General features: G+C 42.4%; 1 protein-coding gene across 2 annotated transcripts; it reads left to right on the top strand.

Moving 5' to 3' along the window:
* Positions 1 to 3181: 3181 nt before the first annotated feature.
* MSRB1 (methionine sulfoxide reductase B1) lies at positions 3182 to 16329 on the top strand. Of its 2 annotated transcripts, none has more exons than XM_072599574.1 (4): positions 3182 to 3356; positions 10705 to 10853; positions 11514 to 11628; positions 14566 to 16329. In XM_072599574.1, exons 1-4 carry the CDS (start codon positions 3305 to 3307, stop codon positions 14595 to 14597), a joined length of 348 nt encoding a protein of 115 aa, XP_072455675.1. In that variant the 5' UTR covers positions 3182 to 3304; the 3' UTR covers positions 14598 to 16329. The 2 variants fall into 2 exon arrangements, with proteins under 2 accessions (XP_072455675.1, XP_072455674.1); XM_072599573.1 differs by lacking the exon at positions 3182 to 3356 and adding an exon at positions 3513 to 4150.
* Positions 16330 to 18823: the final 2494 nt, after the last annotated feature.

Genomic DNA, 18823 nt, shown 5'->3' on the forward strand with positions numbered 1-18823 from the left:
ATGTAATGGAACTATTGCGCCATAAGAAATGATGAACAGGAAGACTTCAGAGAGGCCTGGAAAGACTTATATGATCTGATGCTGAGTGAAAGGAGCAGAACCAGGAGAACTTTGTGCACAGCAACGACCACAGTGTTCGAGAGTTTTTTCTGGTAGACTTGGATCTTCATCGCAATGCAAGGACATTAAAAAAAAAAAAATTCCCAATGGTCTTCTAAGGCAAAATGCCTTACACATTCAGAGAAAGAACTGTAGAATTCAATCGCAGGATGTAGCAGATCATTTGTGTGTGTGTGTGTGTGTGTGTGTGTGTGTGTGTGTGTGTGTGTGTGTGTGTGTATTATGTTTTGGTTTGTTATATGATTTCTCCCATTTATTTTAGTTCTTCTACACAGCATAACTATAATGAAAATGTATTCTACAGGAATGTATGTGTAGATCCTATATAGAATTGTATGCTGTCTTGGGGATGGAGGGGGGTGGTAGAGAGTAGGTAGGGGAGAAAAATTTAAGTTTTATGGTAGTGATTGTAGAGCATTAAAAATAAATAAAATGAATATATTAAAACAAATAATGCTAAACTAAAAAAAAAAAAAGCCGGGCTTTACTTTGAGGTATGTTAGGGTAGCTTTCACTTCTCCTGGGTGGGGAGGCAATGACTGTAATTAGACCAATGTAGTCTATTAAATCCAGTCAACAAGCATTTACATGCTCACTCAGATAAATCCTGGAAAACAAAAAGACAGTCCTTGACCTCAGGGAGCTTATATTCTAATGGGGGTTCTAATACGGAAGACTTATATCCTAATACAGAAAAGCAAGTAGGTGGGGTGGGGAGGGTATCCCTCAGGCACAAAGTATAGAAAGTCAGGAAAATCAGAAGTGCAGCAAGAGAGAAATGAAGACATAGTTGGCCTGGGTGTCCTTAAATGGAGGTTCTGGATCCAGCCAAAAAGAGGAAAAAGCTGGTGGGAAGAAGGTACACCAGTGTGAGAAATCCAATGGTTTGGTACTGAATTTCTGGTTACCACCCTCAATCTATTCAACCTAATGAACAACCTTTTTGTCCTCAGCCTATCATCCATCTTTCCAAGGGGCTTTCTCCAGGAATCTGGGAAGGTTTCAGAGGAAAGTATTATTATTAATATTTATAGAGAAACTAAAATATAACTTCCGCATAATTTTTCTGACTAAAGTGCCCTTCCTTGATCACCATTCATATGTCCTTGTTTCTGCAATGTAATAAGCTCTCCAAGGGTAGTTACTGTCTTTGCTTATATATTTGCATTCCCAACTCTGAGCAGAGCTCTTCGCACATAGTAAGTAATTAATAAAGACTTCCTCATTCATTCATTGATTCATTCATTCACATATGTGTCCTACTTCTAAAGTTCTCCCTCCATGATGTGCAGGGCCAGAAGGCCTTCTGCCAGGGAGCTGAGCCTGAATTAGCCAGTCACTGCTTCCTAAGGGCCAGAAGCTCCTAGCTCTTGGGTCCCGTGTTATTAGGGGGAAGAATGCTTGGTGATTTAAGGAACAGTCAGTCTGGGGGTGATTTGGGGGATGAGCAGTGAAGGGGGTAGCTGTAGCCCTGGGTTGGGATTCTAATCCTGACTCTACCAGATACCTTAGACAAATAACTTTATTTCTTATGTTGACTTGGGGTGGGTAAGGGTTGGACAAAATAATTTCTGAGTTATAAGAATAATATACAAATTATATATAATTATATTCTAATTATATGTAATATGTAAATAATAATAATCTTCTGGTTTTAGTGGTCAATGATATAAGACAAAGTCCACTAAGGTGAGGCTTCAAGACCCTCTCTCCTCCCTCTGGGTTTCCCACCTAGGTTCCCATCCAGCCCATCAGAACTCCTGGACTAAACTACAACCCAGGGACACTAGCTGTTCCTTTCCCTCTAGGACCCCTGGAAACCAAGCAGCCTTCATCTGATGATATGCTACCCCACAACACCCCCTACGGATTTTACCTTCCTAACATTTCTCACCTACGCCTCCTTCTCTCTTCTGACACTGCCACCACCTCTGTGCACGCCCTCCTCCCCTCACATCTGGACTATTACAATAGACTGCTGGTGGGTCTGCCAGCCTGGAGTTTCTCTCCACTCCAGTCCATCCACCACTCAGCTGTCAAAGCGATCTTCTGAAAGTACAGGTCTGACCATACCAACCCAAGTCAGTATCACCTCCAGGATCAAATATAACATCCTCTGGCCTGCAAAGCCCTAGACAATCCGCCCCTTTCCAGTCTCCTGACAGCGTAGACGTCCCTGGACTCTCTGATCCAGTGACACTGGCCTCTGCAGCCCCACGGACACGGACACTGTCTGCACTGTCCCCACTCCCTGCATTTTCAATGGCTGCTCCCCGTGTCAGGGATGTTCTCTCTCCTCAACTGCGCCCCCAGGCCTCCTTCAAGTCTGATCTAAAATTCCTTTCCAGAAACCCCTCAAATCTAGTGCCTTCCCTCGGCTGATTATTTCCAAACCAAGGTATCTGTCTTGTCGGTCCACAGCCGTTTGCTTGTTGTTTCTCCCATTAGACTGTGAGTTCCTTGAAAGCAGACTGTCTTTTACCTTTCTTCATATCCCCAGAGTTTAGCACAGTGCCTGGCACATAATAGGGGCTTAAAATAATACACGTTTATGGATTGACTGACCCGCTATACGGTGAGGGCGCGGGAAGGAGTCAGGAACACCTGAGAAAATGCAGGGCTGGAAGTGGGGTGGGGAGGATCACTGGAGTGAGCAAAGCCGGTATTAAGTGTCTAGGGTTGGCGAGGAAACTGACCGGGGGGCGGAGCGAAGGCCGCCTGTAGGCGTGGCAAGCTAACAAGCCCTCCCCCCAACCCCCGCAGAGCCAATCGGAAGGCGTTCCGGGGGTGGGGCTAGATAGAACTCACTAAAGACTCTGTCACCTCGCCGGAGATGGAGGAGAGGGCGGGGCTGTCTTAAACAGCTGGAGACTCGGTGGGGGCGTGGCGGGGGCTGGTCAAGGAGCCCTGGAGCGGCCGGGGGGCGGGACTCGCTGAGGAATCTCTTTCTCTCCCCCGCCTCCCGCGAGACCAGGTTCGGAGCCTGACGCGATGCCTCTTTCTCATCCCGCTCACGTCCCCTCCCTGCGCGGCTGGGGGCGGGGCTATCAGAACTAGATTGGGGGCGAGGCTCTTTCCCTCCGCCTCGCGGCCGGGGGCGGGGCTTACGGTAAGACCCGGACTGGCGGAGCGGCCGGCGGCGAGTCCGCTTGGGGAGCCTGAGCCCGGGCGGGTGCTTGCCGCCATGTCTTTCTGCTCTTTTGGCGGAGAGGTTTTCCAGAACCACTTTGAGCCAGGTAACTGGCTTCGGGGCGCCGGGCCTGCTGGGAACGAGCAGAAGCCCCTCCCCCGGGAGGGAGGCCGGCGAGGGGGAGGGTCCAATCCATCTGCGTCGGGGTAGAATGGGAGGTGGGGGGAGGGGGCGTGTGTGTGTGAGGGGGGGAGGGGAGCCTGCTTTGAACTTGGAAAATCTGGAAATCTGCTTTGGAATCCCACCCGGCCCCCGGACCTCGGACCTCGGACCCCGGGCCGGGGCAGGTCGCCTCAGTTTCCCCACCTGTAAAGTAAACCTAATGATACTTTCAGACCAGGTCAGAGGAAACCTCTTGGCCACCCTTAAAAGCCCTTTTACGGGAATTCCTACCTAAGGGTGTGTAGAGGAACGGGGAAGTTCATCCGTGGAAAGGGCTTTGTATTAAAATAATGAAAACCGGAAAAAATTTACATAACTCCGAGAAATCGACTGCCTTAAAGTGTAAAATAAAAAGGGGATAGAACTTAACGTTTGCTGCCAGGAATCAGGTTTTAAAACCTTGTAGGTCAAAACTTTAGTAATACTATCTTCTTTAATAAAAGACAGTTTTTTACTGGAAACAGACGTTTTTAACTTAACTTTGTCGAGCTGGAAGAGACTTTTGAGGTCCAACCTCCAGAGAAAGAGAGGAAGGAAGAGGAAAGAAAGAAAAATTTTTAAGCAATTCTACGCCTGCTGTATCTATGGCTTTAGGATATAGTGACCGTTTTGTTCTTCAGCTTGTCCATGGACTTTTAACTAGAATTTCTATATCCCTGTCAGTGGGAAGGAAGCAAGGTATGTGTATGTCTGTGTGTGAGGCTTGTATGGGTGTTTGGGGACCTAGTTTTAGTGAGGGTTATTGTGAGCCCAGTATTTGGAGGTTGCTAAGGACTCTCCCTGTTGGTGGAGGGGCACTGAGGCTCCATTTCTAATGGGGACCTTTGGAAGAGGAGTTAGAGGGCTCCCAGGTACCTATTACAGACAAAGGCTGACCCTTTGTAGGAAGAATTTGAGTCTGTGTTCACATGGGGTCTGGGCAATGTTTTACTTCCTGCCCCACATAACTTTTTTTTTTTCTGATATCATCCTAAACTTTGGACTCTTGAAAAATTTAAGAAAATGTCCATTCTTGGTAGCTTGGTGGTGCAGTAGATAGAGTTGTTGGGCCTGGAGTGTGGATATTCTTGATATCAGATCTGATCTCACACACTTCCTAGCTGTGTGACTGTTTGCCTCAGTTTCTTCATTTGTAAAATGATGTGGAGAAGAAAATGGCAAAACTGCTGCGGTATCTTTGCCAAGAAAACCCCAAAAGGGGTCACAAAGAGTCGGTCACGACAGAAACCACAGCCAAAGGACAGCCTGAATCTGACTTCTTTGCCTTTTGCCAGATTTTGACCAGTCTCAAATCAAGTCAATAAGGGTTTATTAAATGCCTATTATGGTTCCAGGCAGGGTGCTAAGCCTCAGGGATGCAAAGAAAGGCAAAAACCAGTCTCTTCTTTCAAGAAATTCAGTGTAGTGGACAAGACTATGCAAATAACAGTGTACAAACAAGATATATTATAGGGGGCAAATTGGAGATAATCACAGAGAGAAGGCCTGAATGAAGCCTTGAATGTTTGCCCTCTGTGCTGGCGCTATCGGTTCTCTCTCGCTCTCCCTCCTCCCTTCCCTTCCTCACTTCCCTCCATCCTCCTCCTCTCTCCTTCTCTTTCACCCCCCTTGAAGAGTTCTTTGCCCCGTGGTAATGTGATGAGAATAAAAAGTTCTGGACCTTCCAGTTAAAGCCCTTTGCTGAGTACAATCTGTCCTAATCTTGCTGTTCTTTTTCTCCCCAAGGCTATTTATAGAACTAGTTGTGTTTTTCTTTTGTGAAACAGTGTTTATAGAAGCTGGGATGAGCTGTGCCTCCTGATTCATTTTCTTATCTCTTCATTCCTTTTCTTTTACCTGGTTTTATAGATTTAGACTTAAAAAGGATCTCAGACCATAGGGTTCTTAAACTTAGAATGAGAAAGAATTTTAAAGGCCACGAAGTCCAAAATCTTCCCTTCCACCCCCATCAGGGTTAGGTGACTTGCTCAGGGTCACACAGCTAATAAATGTCTGAGCTGGATTTGAACCTGAATCCTCCTGACTCCAGGGCTGGTACTTGATCCACTGCACCACCTAGCTGCCACCCAATGTCCTCTTACAGATGGGGAAACTGTGTCTCAGAGAGGTTAGGAAACTTGGCCAAAACCAGCGAGATAGTAGCAAATTCTGGTATTAAAATCCAGGTCCATTTGCATTTTTATTTTACATTGGAATATATCTTGTTTTCTTATTGGTGAGGTTAATATTTAGCAAGAGTCTTACTATAAAGGGATCCTATGAAGCCTATTATATCAAAAAGTCAAATTTATATTATATGAATTATCCCTCTTGTATAATGAATTTCTGTTGAGCTTTGTGAGCTCTTCCTGGGCACTAAGTTGTTCTCTCTTTTTTTGGGGGGTGGTCAGGGTCTCTGTTTCCATTCCTTTGTACATCTTTAGGCAGGCAGGAAGCTCACCCTCTTCACTGGAATTCAGCATGAATTCCTGCTATGTCCAAGACTGTTTCAGCCAGTCAAGCAAGGTTGAGAAGAAAGCAAGTGTAGCTGAATATTCTTGCCTCTCCTCCCCTTTGTGGGACTAAATCGTATAATCACAGACTCTCAAAATGTTCTGGGCTTAGCAGTTTAGTCCAGCTTCTTTCTTTGTTTTATAGATGAGGAAATTAAAGCTCAGAGAAGGGAAATTAGTTAGCCAAGGCTGTGGTTACCATGTATGTTTAAAGACTCAGTGTTATTAAACTGTAATAAGTTCATTTTGGACAGATGCTTCTGGGAACACCTGAACATATGGGGTTTAGTTCTTGGGGCTTTGGTTTCTTCATGTGTGGTTGTCAGAAGGCTAGATTTAAGATCAGAAAGACCTGTGTTTCAGTGTAGCCACTGATGCTTATGGTCAAGTCATTTGACTCTCTGAATCTTTTTCCATCTTTGTAAAATGGAGACGATAATATCTGTAGTATCTGTCTTGCAGGATTTTATTTTTTTGGTCTGGATCTGTGATTTCAAGAGGGCATTAGGGAAGATTAGTCCATTGAACAGCCATTTTGCACCTGGAATATTCAGAGCAAGGGCTGGATGAGATTGCCTTCTTCCCCTCCCCTGCAAAAGATATGGTTATTATTATGGTCTGTCCTATACTACATATAACACAAATATTCAGTACTATATAGTAACTGTAGTGTTGGATAGACTACACAGACTTAGTATCTGTATAACCTTGTGTTATAACACAAATATTCAGTACTATACAGTAGCTATACAATATGGATAGGGTGCTTTAAGGTTTAAAAACACTTAATAACCCTGTGAGATAGGTGGTATACACCTCCATTTTGCTGATTATGAGGATTTACCCAGGCTCACACAGTTATTTAGTATGGGAACTGGACCTTGATAAGCCTTAAGTACCTATCTGTTCTTGGTACTAGGAATACAGAGACAAGACTAACGTCCCTGACCTCAAGGGGCTCCTGTTCTTTTTTTTTTTTTTTTTTTTAAAAGTGACTCTCTTTTGTTTTTCCATCTCTTTAATTTCCAGTGATATGCCTGCACTCCTCTTCCTCTTCTCTGCAGTCAGCCATCTCTTGTAACAAAAAATTGAAAAGCGCTTCAGCAAAACTCATCAACATGTCAGCTAGTCTGACAGTGCTACCTCTCAAATTTCACCTCTGTAAAGTGAGGGAGGTACATTTTCTTGTCTTTTTTCTGGGACTGGGGAGTTTACATTTTATTGTCAAGAAACAACATGTAAATGTATAAATAAATGAAGGTAATTTCTATGGGGAAAGCATAGTTGTGTAATAATTAACATTTGTCCAGCACTGATATGCTTACACATTAGTCCTGGGAGGTGAGTATTTGTAGCACTAAGCACCCTGGCATACCCAGGAGGGCCTGCTGCACAGGTTCTTAGATCCTTTCCTAAAAGGAAAGCAACTTTTGAAGGGTCAATGATCACTTTAATCAAACACATATACCAACAGAGAAAATACAGCAGGACCCACAGACAGGGCTTCCATAGGCAATACATACATCATTACCAGGGAGAAGCACCAACATCTGGGTTTTCAAAGCCAGGGGGCTTCTTTAAATGGCTGCCCAGAGTCTCACCTGGCACACATACTTTCTTCCAAAAAGTAAGACCTCTTCTGAGTATATATACACTTTTCAGAGCTGGAGGGCATGACCCTCATGACCCAGAGCCTCATCAGAAATGAACAAAAGATATCTGAAGCCTCTTAATGGCCAGGAAGATCTTTAACTCTTCCCCCATCCACCATTAACCTTACATTAACATTACATTACAGTAATACATTACAATATTATGAAATGCTCTGAGAGATCTAAGGGAAGATGTCTTGCTTTTGACCTAGGGGATCAAGAAAGAGTTTATGGAGGGATTAATGTTGACCTGAGTCCTGAAGAATAGTTAGGAGTTCAGAAAACAAAAGATGGGAGTCTGGGTTTGAGGAAAGACACAAAGATGGAAATATCAGGGGACAGTTGTTCAAGGGAGAGGGCACTTAGCCTTGGTTTGGGCAGGTGAGAGTAGGGTCACATGTACCTGGTTGACAAGGTAATTCCATAGTTAACTTGATGACATTACAAGGAGGTGAACCTTTGGGGTTTCAGTTGTACCTCCCACTAGACCCTCACCCCTTAACACCTTGTTACCTATGCAGAAGGGAGGGTTTTGGGGGAAAATAATGAGTTCAGTTCTGGGCATGTTGAATTTAAGCTTTCCAAAGGATATACAATTGGAGATATCTAAAAGACAGTCAAAGATGAAAGGCTACTTCCCTATGGTTCCACTTACCATCCCAGTAACTTTCTGATTCAGAGTGCCCTCCCTCTACATTATTGCTCCCTATGTCTGCTGTCTCCCTTATAATGCGATTGTACTGTGGATGCACTGGATGGCCCTAAGTGAGTGCCTGCCTAAAGGGCCCAAGGTCTCCCAGTCCATCCTGGGCCATCTCTAGTAATCCTGAGGAACATCAAGTCACTGGATTCCGATGGCTCTGGAGGAGAAGTGAGGCTGGTGACCTGTACAGCCCTCCCTCACTCAAAACAAAGTCAAGTGCAAGTCATGCCATCATTTCTCCGATGGCAGGGTCTTCTTCAGCAACAGAGGACGAACGTGACGAAGTTTCTTGAGGGTAGGAGACTATCTTTTCTTTTGTGTCTCCAAACCTTAGCACAGTGCTTAGAATATAGTAAGCATTTAATAAATGCTCATTCACTCATTCATTCTTAGTAAATACCTTTTAAATTCCAAATTTCAGTGTAGTACAGTGGAAGGATTTCTGTCTTTGAAGTCAGAGCACCAGAATTTAAATTCTACCCTTTTTACTTACTGCTTAGTACCTGTAATACCTTGGGTAAGGCACTCTGTAGTTTTATTTGTGAAATGAGGGGTTGGACTAGATAGGTTTTAAGGTCCCTTCTAGTTGGGAATTTATGATGTTTGTACTGAAGTAGCACTTTATAGGGAGGGTCAGTGGCAGATGATCAATGCTTCTATAAACTGATATGATGGTGATATTGAAATCTGGAGTTGAAACCCAACAGCTAAGAGAACTGAGTGGAATGAATTAGGATGAGTGATCCTGGCACACGGCCCTGATGAGTGTGCCCTTTCTTTTGGGGGATCTACCTAGCATACCTTCCATCCAGCTGGGTTGGATTTGGTCTACCAGGTGTCCAACAAAGGACAGATTCCTTCCACCTCTCTTTCTAGCTGGAATTTTAAGTCTACTTAAATTGTCTGGCATTTAATTTGATAATAAAAAAGCTAAAGTTTCACATTAAGTTTATATTTTGTGTTGCTAATTTTTGTATGTGGAGTGTAGGCTTTTTGATGGTTTACTTTTATCCTTTCCATTTGGCAGTTAACTTAAAATCATCTTCCTTTCCTTTCAAATTGCCTTGCCTGGTAACTTCTCATGTGTCTAGAGAGCAAAGGTCAGGACAATGGCAAATTTCTCTGCTTTAGAGGGAATCAGCCTGGCATAGTAAAGAAGCCTTGACTTAGAGTCTTTGCTCAGACACTAGCTGTGTGACTTCAGGCACAACCACTTAATCTCTCTGGGCCTCAGTATCTTCATGTGTCAAACTGGGATAAAAAGTACTGTTCTGCCTCCTTTGAAAAGTTTTGAGGAACAAATCAGATCATAAAATACTGTCTACCTAATTCAGTGAGCTGCTATTATTGGAGATTAGAAACATGACCGGATGTTTGTGGAGGTCATTTGTCCATGCCAGTGCCTTCTGGAAAGGGTAGAGGGTACAGGAAATTGAAAGCTACTGTAACAAGTATTTTAGAAAGTGAAAGGCAAAAGCTGGGACATAGAGAGTCATAACAAAATCGATAGGTAAAACCTGAATGGTTTGAGTTCTCTAATTAGAAACCTTTTTAGCCAAGCTGAACTATTTTCCTTCTCCAATGGATGGCACAGCAAACCATGACTTAGGAATTCTAAATTAGACTGGCTCTGAGAAACTGAACATGAACAATTCTCTCCTGATGCTGCCTTTCGTAGTGTATTAGCATAGTAACACTAGTAGTAACAAAGGCTGCATCAAGCCTTCCCATTCATCCTAGTGTTCCTGCATTTTAAAATTTCTTAATGAAAAATTGGAAATTCCCAGGTATCTAATCCTTGATCTTGATGGCATAGGCTCAGTTAGACAAGAACTCATGTGTCCCTCTTCTACCCATCTCTGGCTGCCTCCCCCTCTTTTTTTTTTTTTTTAAGATGTTGAAGGGCTCTGTGGAGTCAATTGCTGTAGCCCTAATACTCTTGAATACATTTTTAGCTTTAATCACTCCTTTTACCTATCTGTTATTTCATTCCCAGTGGACAGAGTACTCAACTTAAGAGTCAGGAAGACAGGTTCAAATTCCACCTCTGGTTACTTACTGGTTATGTTATCATGGGCAAATTACTTAACCTCTCTGTATATTCATTTCCTCATCTGTAAAATGAAAGTGTTGTATTCCATGGTCTTTAAGGTTCCTTCTAGTTCTGAATTTATGAACTTATGAGCCAGTGCAAACCACTGCTTTTGGACATCTTTGTTAAAGTGAAATCATTCCCCGTCCTCCTTCAGAGTAGTCCCTAGTTAGAGGATTCTAAATAATTTTTGACCGGGGAAGGAACACAGATTACTTTTATAACAAACGAGAAAGGGAACTTACCAAGTATGAAGTGAGGAAACTGACAGTTTCTGTGTTTTATTCAATTAGGTATCTACGTCTGTGCCAAGTGTGGCTATGAGCTCTTTTCCAGTCGCTCAAAGTATCAACATTCCTCTCCATGGCCAGCTTTCACTGAGACGGTACATGCTGATAGCGTGTCGAAGCGTCCAGAGTTTGGTCGGCCACAAGCCTTAAAGGTAAGGGGAAGCATATTAGATAATGAACAAATTCAGTCATTGTATTCTGTTAGTCATTTGGAGTTGTTTGCCCAAGAACTGATATTACATAAGATTATTTGAGACCAGTCTGAAATATAAAACTTATAAAATTCAGATTTGAAACAACCCTAAAAAGAACATTTTTGAAGTTGATACCTTTTGTTTTTATATCTTTTCCATTTATGAATATGCTCTTCCCCACTAAACCATTCTTTATGCCAGGAAAAAGGGGGAAAACAGATCAGTAGGATCACTGTGGTCTGACAGTTGTGCAGTATTCCATACCCATAGTTCCACATTTGTTCAATGACGGGAGGAGGCTCTTCTCTGAGGTCAAGAGAGTTTCATTGTGTTATTCTTTCCATTTCAATTCTTGGAGTCATTGTGAATTATGGACTCTTTTCTTGAGAATGACCAGAAATCAAGGTAGAACCATTAGCTGTGGGAATAGAAGGAAAAACAAATAATCTATGGTTTCTCAGCTGAGAATTATAGCAGGGATATGTGTGTGTGTGTGTGTGTGTGTGTGTGTGTGTGTGTGTGTGTGTGTGTGTATTTTCATAATCAACCTTCGTAATCAGCCTTAGCTCCAGGATGTCCTGTTGAAATCTCCTGTTCCTTCCTTTGATTAACTTCCAGGTGTCCTGTGGCAAGTGTGGCAATGGCCTGGGTCATGAGTTTATCAATGACGGACCAAAGAAGGGCCAGTCTCGCTTCTGAATATTCAGTAGCACACTGAAGTTCATTCCTAAAGGTGAGCTGACTCTTCTCTCAGGTGGGATGGTGCTTTCTAGTAAAGCTATTTCGAAGTGAATTTACTTTTGGTTTTCAGGGGTGATCACATGTTACATTTCTAATTTTAATTAAAGTCATAGGTTATTAGAACTGGAGAGGGCCTTAGAGACCATCCAGTCAAACCACCATTTCAGAATCACACAGTGTGGGGAGCTGACTGTAGAGCCCCAGTCTTCTGAATTAGTCCAATTCTTGTTGCAAATAGTTCCAACTGAGCAATAGCCAGGACCCCCAAGAAGCACCTGTGAGTGAAGGCTGTTTCTCCGGGGCCCTTGTGAGCCTCCAAGGATGGGCAGCGGCCTTTCTCTGTGGCAATAGAATGTTTTAGCACCAATTTTACATAACCCATGTGGGGAGCCCTCTTGACGTTTGTTACTTGCTTTGCCCGGCACTGTCAACTTAAATGTTGCCCATAAGAATTTATGATGTTGCCAGATATGCCCTATGGCCTCCTTTGTTTTCCAACCCTCCCTTCATTCCTTTTAGGAAACACTTCACTTGCCATCAGCATGATTACGGGATGGAGGAGGTGTCTCTGACCATTCATTTCTTTTATTTTTTCTAATTAACAAGCATTTATTTCCTCTTCCTCCCGCTTCCTCCCTTCTCTAACTGAATAGTGAAAAGAAAAGAAAAAGAAAACCTTGGTAACAAACATGTTTTGTCATTTGAAACACTCTTTCCCATATTGGCCCTGTTCAGTGTAAGTCTATCTCATTCTGCACTTCAGGGCCCATCACCTCTCTTCATCAGGAGAGGGTGGCAGGCTTTGTCTTCAGGCCTCTGGAGCTGTGTTTTGTTGTTACGTTGGCCAAAAGTCTAAAGCAGGGATGAGGAATCTATGGTCTCAAGGCCACATATGACCTCCTAGGTCCTTGGGTTTGACCTTTTCACTGAGTCCCAGTTTTATAGAACAAATCCTTTTATGAAGGGAATTTGTTCTGTAAAGTTTGGATTCTGTCAAAAGGCCCCACTTGAGGACCTAGAGGGCCACATGTGGCCCTGAAGCCAGAGGTTCCCCACCCCTGGTCTAAAGTCTCATTAAGAATTCCAGAAGGCGTCAATAACTTGAAATGTAACATGTATTTATTAAGCACTTACTGTATGTAAGACACAGATTATATGGACAAAATGCAACAATCCCTGCTTTTAAGGAGCTTGGTTTCTCCTGGAGGAGAACCAGCATGTACCCATAGAAGTATTTACAAAGTCATTTCAGGAGGCAGATAGCCTTCCCCTTGGTTTTATTGAATATCCTCTTCTTTTACCCCAGTCCCAGGCCTTGAGGACCACTGACTTGTCTTTTTCTCCTGTTGTTCCAAAGACAGATTTTAGCCTCTTATCCTTGTTGCACATTAAGGAGACTGTATCAGAGACTTTTTTTTAAAAATCTGGACCTGTGACTTAATTGATTTAGTCAATTCCTACCAATTAGGAAGTTCCTACCATTGCAGATCAACAGCTCTTCTGTAATTTATGTTCTTAGAAAGCTGAAGTTAAGTGACTTGTCCAGGATCACACAAACAGTGTGAATCAGAGGTGGGGAAAGGAGTGAACATTTTGAAAGCTTCTACTACGTGCTAGCCACTGTGTTAAGTGGTTTGTAAGCATTATCTCTCTGACTTTGGGACTGGTTTCCTGTTATGCCATGCTGTCTCTCTCCATATCTGTATGCCTTCACAAAATATTATTTTAATCTTACATAGTTGTGTGTATCTCTTTATGTATATATGTATTAGGCATATTTTTCTTTTTGCTTCCTTCTCTCACTGTGTTGTAGGATGACTGAGGCTCCCTCACTAATTATATACATGCATGGAAGTGTAAATGTATATATGTGAATTTTCATACCCCTGTCTGAAGATGGCCTTAAATGTAGACATTTATTTTGTCTGTTTGAAACAGATCACGTTAGGGAAGACAGCACATGGTGAAATCAGGAGACTTGGGCTCCAGTCGTAGATACTTACCGTGTAAGGATGGGCAGATGACTTAACATTTCATAACTTCTCATATCCTCAATTTCTTCTACCTAGAGAATTGTTATGGAGATTGAATAATATACATAAAATAAGTTATATAAAACATAAAATAATATAATAATATAAATGTGCTTTGCAAATTTGGGAGCTCTCTATAAATTTGACTTACCATTTAGATGAATAAAATATTGTTCATTTTCTGAGGATCACTAAACAAATGTAAAAAATTTTAAATCACAGGGACTGTTACCCTGCCAAAACTTCTAAATGCTCATGGTCCAAAGTACTTGAGCTTTTCCATTTAGAAATCCAGATTTCAAGGATGGGGTTCCTCCTGACTTGATGATCCTTAAATAAAGAAAAGACATTTCATCCTTGTGATTTTGGACCAGTCACTTTCCTTCTCCTGGCCCCAGTTTCCTCTTGTAAAATGAGGAAGAGGTTGATTGACCCAGATGCCTCAAAGGTTCTTTCAAGCTTTCTCTGTCTGCATCAGAACCAGCCAGAAATTCCAGCAATCTGGGTCGCCACAATCCAAGTATTGGGAGTGCTGAAGGTCTTACTCACATCAAGCCAAGGGTTGATTAGGCCTATAGCCTCTTTACCTCTGTAGGTGAAATCAGAAGACTTAGAGAGATCTTGGGTTTCTGCTTATGAAGAGAGCCTACTGACTGACTAATCACATGACTGGGAGTTTCCTACTCTTTGAGATCCATTTCTGTGTCATAACCAGAGCTCAGTCAGTGTGGAGGAGGCTAGAGAGCACGTGGGGATGACCTGGAGTTTTCTAATCCAGACCACAGCAGATGAATAGAAATGATCTCATTTTAATGGGAAGGCCTTCTCAGAACGTGTTAATAGTTCAGTATGGGCAAAGTTAAAGCTGTTACTTTCCTTTTTTTTCTTTTTCTCAGACAATGAAACTTCAGCACCAAAGAGAAAGTAATTGGGCAGTAGATACTGCCCAGTACTGGCTGTGGACACATTGCAACCGCCAGTTTACTTTGTAGTCATTGATTGGAATTGGAGTTCATCATAGTTCAGACTGGTGGACCAAGAGGCTGCTGAAGAAACTACAAAGGCCTTGAAATCAGAAGATCCTAGCTGTAGAGCTGGAGGGGACCTCTGAGGCCATGTCGTCCTACCCCTTCCTTACAGCTGAGACAAGGGAAGGCCAGAGAAGTCAACCGAACTGAAGAAGGCCAGACAAGAGATGATGGGGGAGGGGGAGTTAAACTCAGATGCCCTGAGTTCAAATCTAACACATTTTCCAAGATTCTGGGCTGCTTCTCCTCATTTCCTTTAAACAGGTTCTGTTTAGAAAGGGGCCACTATTTAGGGAATGGGCAGAATAAGTACAAACCCAGTGATGAGCAACCACCTACTACATCAAGTTGTGGAGCTGAATTAGAATTTGGTCATTTTTGTTTTGTTTTTTAGTGAGTTTAAATTAAAATACATAATAACTTTTCCTAAACTTTTGACCATAAGGTGATAGAATTCTTCGTGAGTCGGCCATTCATTTCCAGTTTAATCTCATCATATTTTTTATCAGCATGCCCTCTCTTCTCCTGAGGTTCCAGATGATGATCTTCTGAATTCCATGCAGTCTAGTTTTGAAAAATAATTTGATTAAGTAGCATAAACCAGATTTTCACAAAGCAAAGAATGCAAATCCTGAACATTTTATCCTGTTATTTTGGCTTGGGGTCACAGTATGAATTACCATGGTTAAACCCCTGCAGGATGGCCATGGTGATGAAGGTCAGTGACCAGGCCAGAAAACAGGACAGATTTTTTTTAACCTTGATTTGCATAGAGTAGATTTTAAAGATAGATTTTAAAATATTTCACTGCAACTTGTGTTTCTTGGGCTTATGAAACACATAGTTGGTCAATTACCTCTGAATGTGGAAAGGGCTGCTTCCTTTACTACATGTAAGCATTTTGTCCTTCCGTTTTTAGCTTGGTACCACCCGCATTTTAATGATCAATTTTCATTTCTCTGGCAGAGAGGATAAAAGCTCATGGATTTTTTTTTTTTGTCTTGTCAGTTTCTATAGATGAACTGAAGAGAAGACCCTTCACACTTTACAATTCCCAAGACGTATTGTGTTTCCTGTAAGTGTTAGTGACCCAAGAATGCCAAGTCCCTTCTTTGCTGATGACCCAAACATTGTAAAGTTCTTAGAAATGATCTGTTGTAAATGTTAGAGACTGGTTCATTTTCAGCAAGGAAGGTATCCATCATTATGGCTCCCATGCACTTCGTAAGTTCGTATATTTGTCACCTTTTTGCAATAAAGAGATGACACCGAGCAATACGTATCATCCTTCAAAAGATTTTTTTTTTTTTTTTTTTTACCATTTTGTTATCCTAGCAGAGGCAGCCTCAAAAAAAGAGTCTCTGATTTGATGACAGAAAGATCTTGGTTCCAAATTCATCTCTGACATTTACTAGCAGTGTGGGGGCAAGTCGCTTGACCTTGCTAAGGCTCAGGCAACTCTCTAAGACTCATCTTGCTAAGCTCAGCTCAGCTGCTGTGAGAACGCCATACCCATAAAATCCCATCTCCTTGTTTTCTTTGTCTGTGTGGCAATGATTGAACAAAAAATAAAAATTCATTTAATTGTTTGAAAAAACCATGATATAGAATAAAAGCATGTATCATTTTGAACTTGCTTTATCCTTTATTTAATGTTGGAAGATTTGTCATGTACCTGTTCCTTTTTATAACCTCTTTTTTATGCTAAAGCCACTGATTTTATGCGTAGTTAGAGCAGCTGTTAGAGTCTTAAGACATCAGGAGTCAGTTCTTGGCTGTTTCATTGACTCACTGTGCAACCTTGAGCAAGAAGGCACTTAACCTTTCTGCATCTCTGTTTCTCCATCTGTGGAGTCTGACCCTTCTCACCATGTGGTGTAATTAGCTGTTTGTAAAGAGCAGAGAAATAGGGAAGGAAGAGGAGGGGAGTACAATTTAGCTGCTCATTCTCTGTATTAGTCAGAAAGGCAGCCAGGCCATTATTGCTGAATCAGTAATGGCTTTGTCCTGAAGAACTCCTGTGTTTCCATAACAGACTTGAACTTTAACCTGGGTTGTATGGGTTTCTTGGTTATGTAGCGGGGATTGTGTTGGCAGTAGTGATGGTAGCAGGGGATTGGGGAATGGTGGATGCCCAAGGAAAGGGAAAGTAACATACATTTAAAACAATACTAGGAAAGCAAAAATACGTAAAGGGATTTCTGTAGCCTGTTCCTAATTCAGTTGTCTTAGGACTTGCTTAGGATACCTCCAGCACCTGAGATTTCACTGGTGTCAGTACTGTGCAAACCATAATACGCCTTTTTGCGAACTATAACATAATATGTTATTATCATCTACTGAAGGGGCCTTTTCTCAGAGCCTTGCCAGCTTGGCAGCACCAGTGCTTGCATTTCACTGTCATAACCTTGGAGATTCCAGGGCCAGGTAGTTAAGATCTTTAGTGGTAGTATCCTAAATCTATCAGCTGAAAATGAGATAACTACTCCAAAAGTCCTCCATGAAAGTTTTTAAATTTTTTTATACTGTGGAGTGGCCCTGGCTTCTCCAGACTGTGCAGACTGAGCCTCAAAGCCTGTAAGTATCTGTTGTCTGAGTCCTAGCCTCCTCTCAAAGGAGGTTGGCCACTAAGTGGTGAATTCAACTGGCCCAGTACGTGGGGGGAGGAGAAGGGGCTAGGCATTATATTATATTATATCACATAGCACTTACTATGTGCCAGGTTTTTTGAAAATTTTATCCCCATAACAACCTGGGAGGTCGGTGCTTTTTTTTTCTCTCTATTTTATAGTCAAGGAAACAGATATGCCAAAGTTAAGTGACTTTCCAAGTTCACACAGCTAATAAATTCCTTAATCTAGATTTGAACTTAGATCTTCCTAACTCCATACCCAGAACTCTTGAATATGCCACCAATTGCTTCTGAAAGTGGGGAAGAGCTATCTGCTGAGGTGTGGAGGGGTTGAGACCTTAGAAGGGGAAGGAATATATGCAGGCTTTGGGAGTTCGCTGAATGATAAGCCTTAGAGCTGGGAAATAGCCTTTTTGGCAATTTCCAACCTCACCTCTTCTTGCTCTTCAGATCATGGGTTGAAGTTCAGATGTTCGAGGCTTCTGCCTCTGCTTTGGTGAGATGTGCATGTGTGCCAGGCACTCTTTTCTTCTCCCTTCCCCCTCTCCCCTTTTAATCATGTTCCCTCTTTCTTCTCTGACTTCCTCCTTCACGGACTTCCCACAGCTATACTATGGGACTTCTTTCCAGACTGGAAATAAAGCTTAGCTCCAGGGCTGATTCGGTTACTTTTTGTTCCTTAATCAGATTTTTTCACCAGCTTCAAAGTGCAGATAAAGCCTCTGATCCAGCTCTGCCTTTGGTGTGGTTACTTTTAAGACTATCTCCTTTACTTTAAGAATTTCTTCTTCATCCGCTTATGTAATGACAGGACCCGTGAAGTCAGGTCTATTTGGTGACTTAGCACCTCGACTGGTAAGGTCACTGTGTCAGTTGTTAAAATAACGGGGTGGGGGCAGGGAAGGGGGAATCTGAACAAAGTAGTCATATCTCCCCATTGCCTATCTTTAAGCAGCAGACAGCTGGGTGAAACATCCGGATCAGGGACAGAATGAGCTGAGTTGACCAAGCTGTAGCTTCACTCCTGAGATTTGGTTTCAAACCCATTTCTCTCAAACCTAGCTAGGTGAGAATCCACCCAGGCAAGTTTCTTTTGTTCCACAGAATCAAATTCACAGAATTTTTACATCTGGAGGGACTTAAGATGTCTACTCCTGCTCTCTGTGTCCATTTTTCAACATCAACTTAAAACAATGGTGTGTGTGGGGGGGGTGGTTGTGTGGATAGCAAATTATTTGATGTGCGATCCCTCGAAGCCTTAGGGAGAAAATGCTCTCTAAGCATTATTGCTTGTTTTCCAAGTCCAAGAGGTGCCTGGGAACGTGATCCTTTGTCTGTTTATTTCATAACTCAGTTGTGAAGGCGGGGTGGGTTGAATTTAAGGGATGAGCAGGCTGGCACAGTCATAAAGGCATGGTTAGCCCAATTAACTCCTTAGCACAACTGCTCAAATGTGGGCCTTTTCTTTTCTCCTTTACTCAAGGCGGTGGCCTG

The sequence above is a fragment of the Notamacropus eugenii genome, chromosome 1 (genome assembly GCF_028372415.1).
Source record: "Notamacropus eugenii isolate mMacEug1 chromosome 1, mMacEug1.pri_v2, whole genome shotgun sequence".
NCBI classification, from domain to species: domain Eukaryota; kingdom Metazoa; phylum Chordata; class Mammalia; order Diprotodontia; family Macropodidae; genus Notamacropus; species Notamacropus eugenii.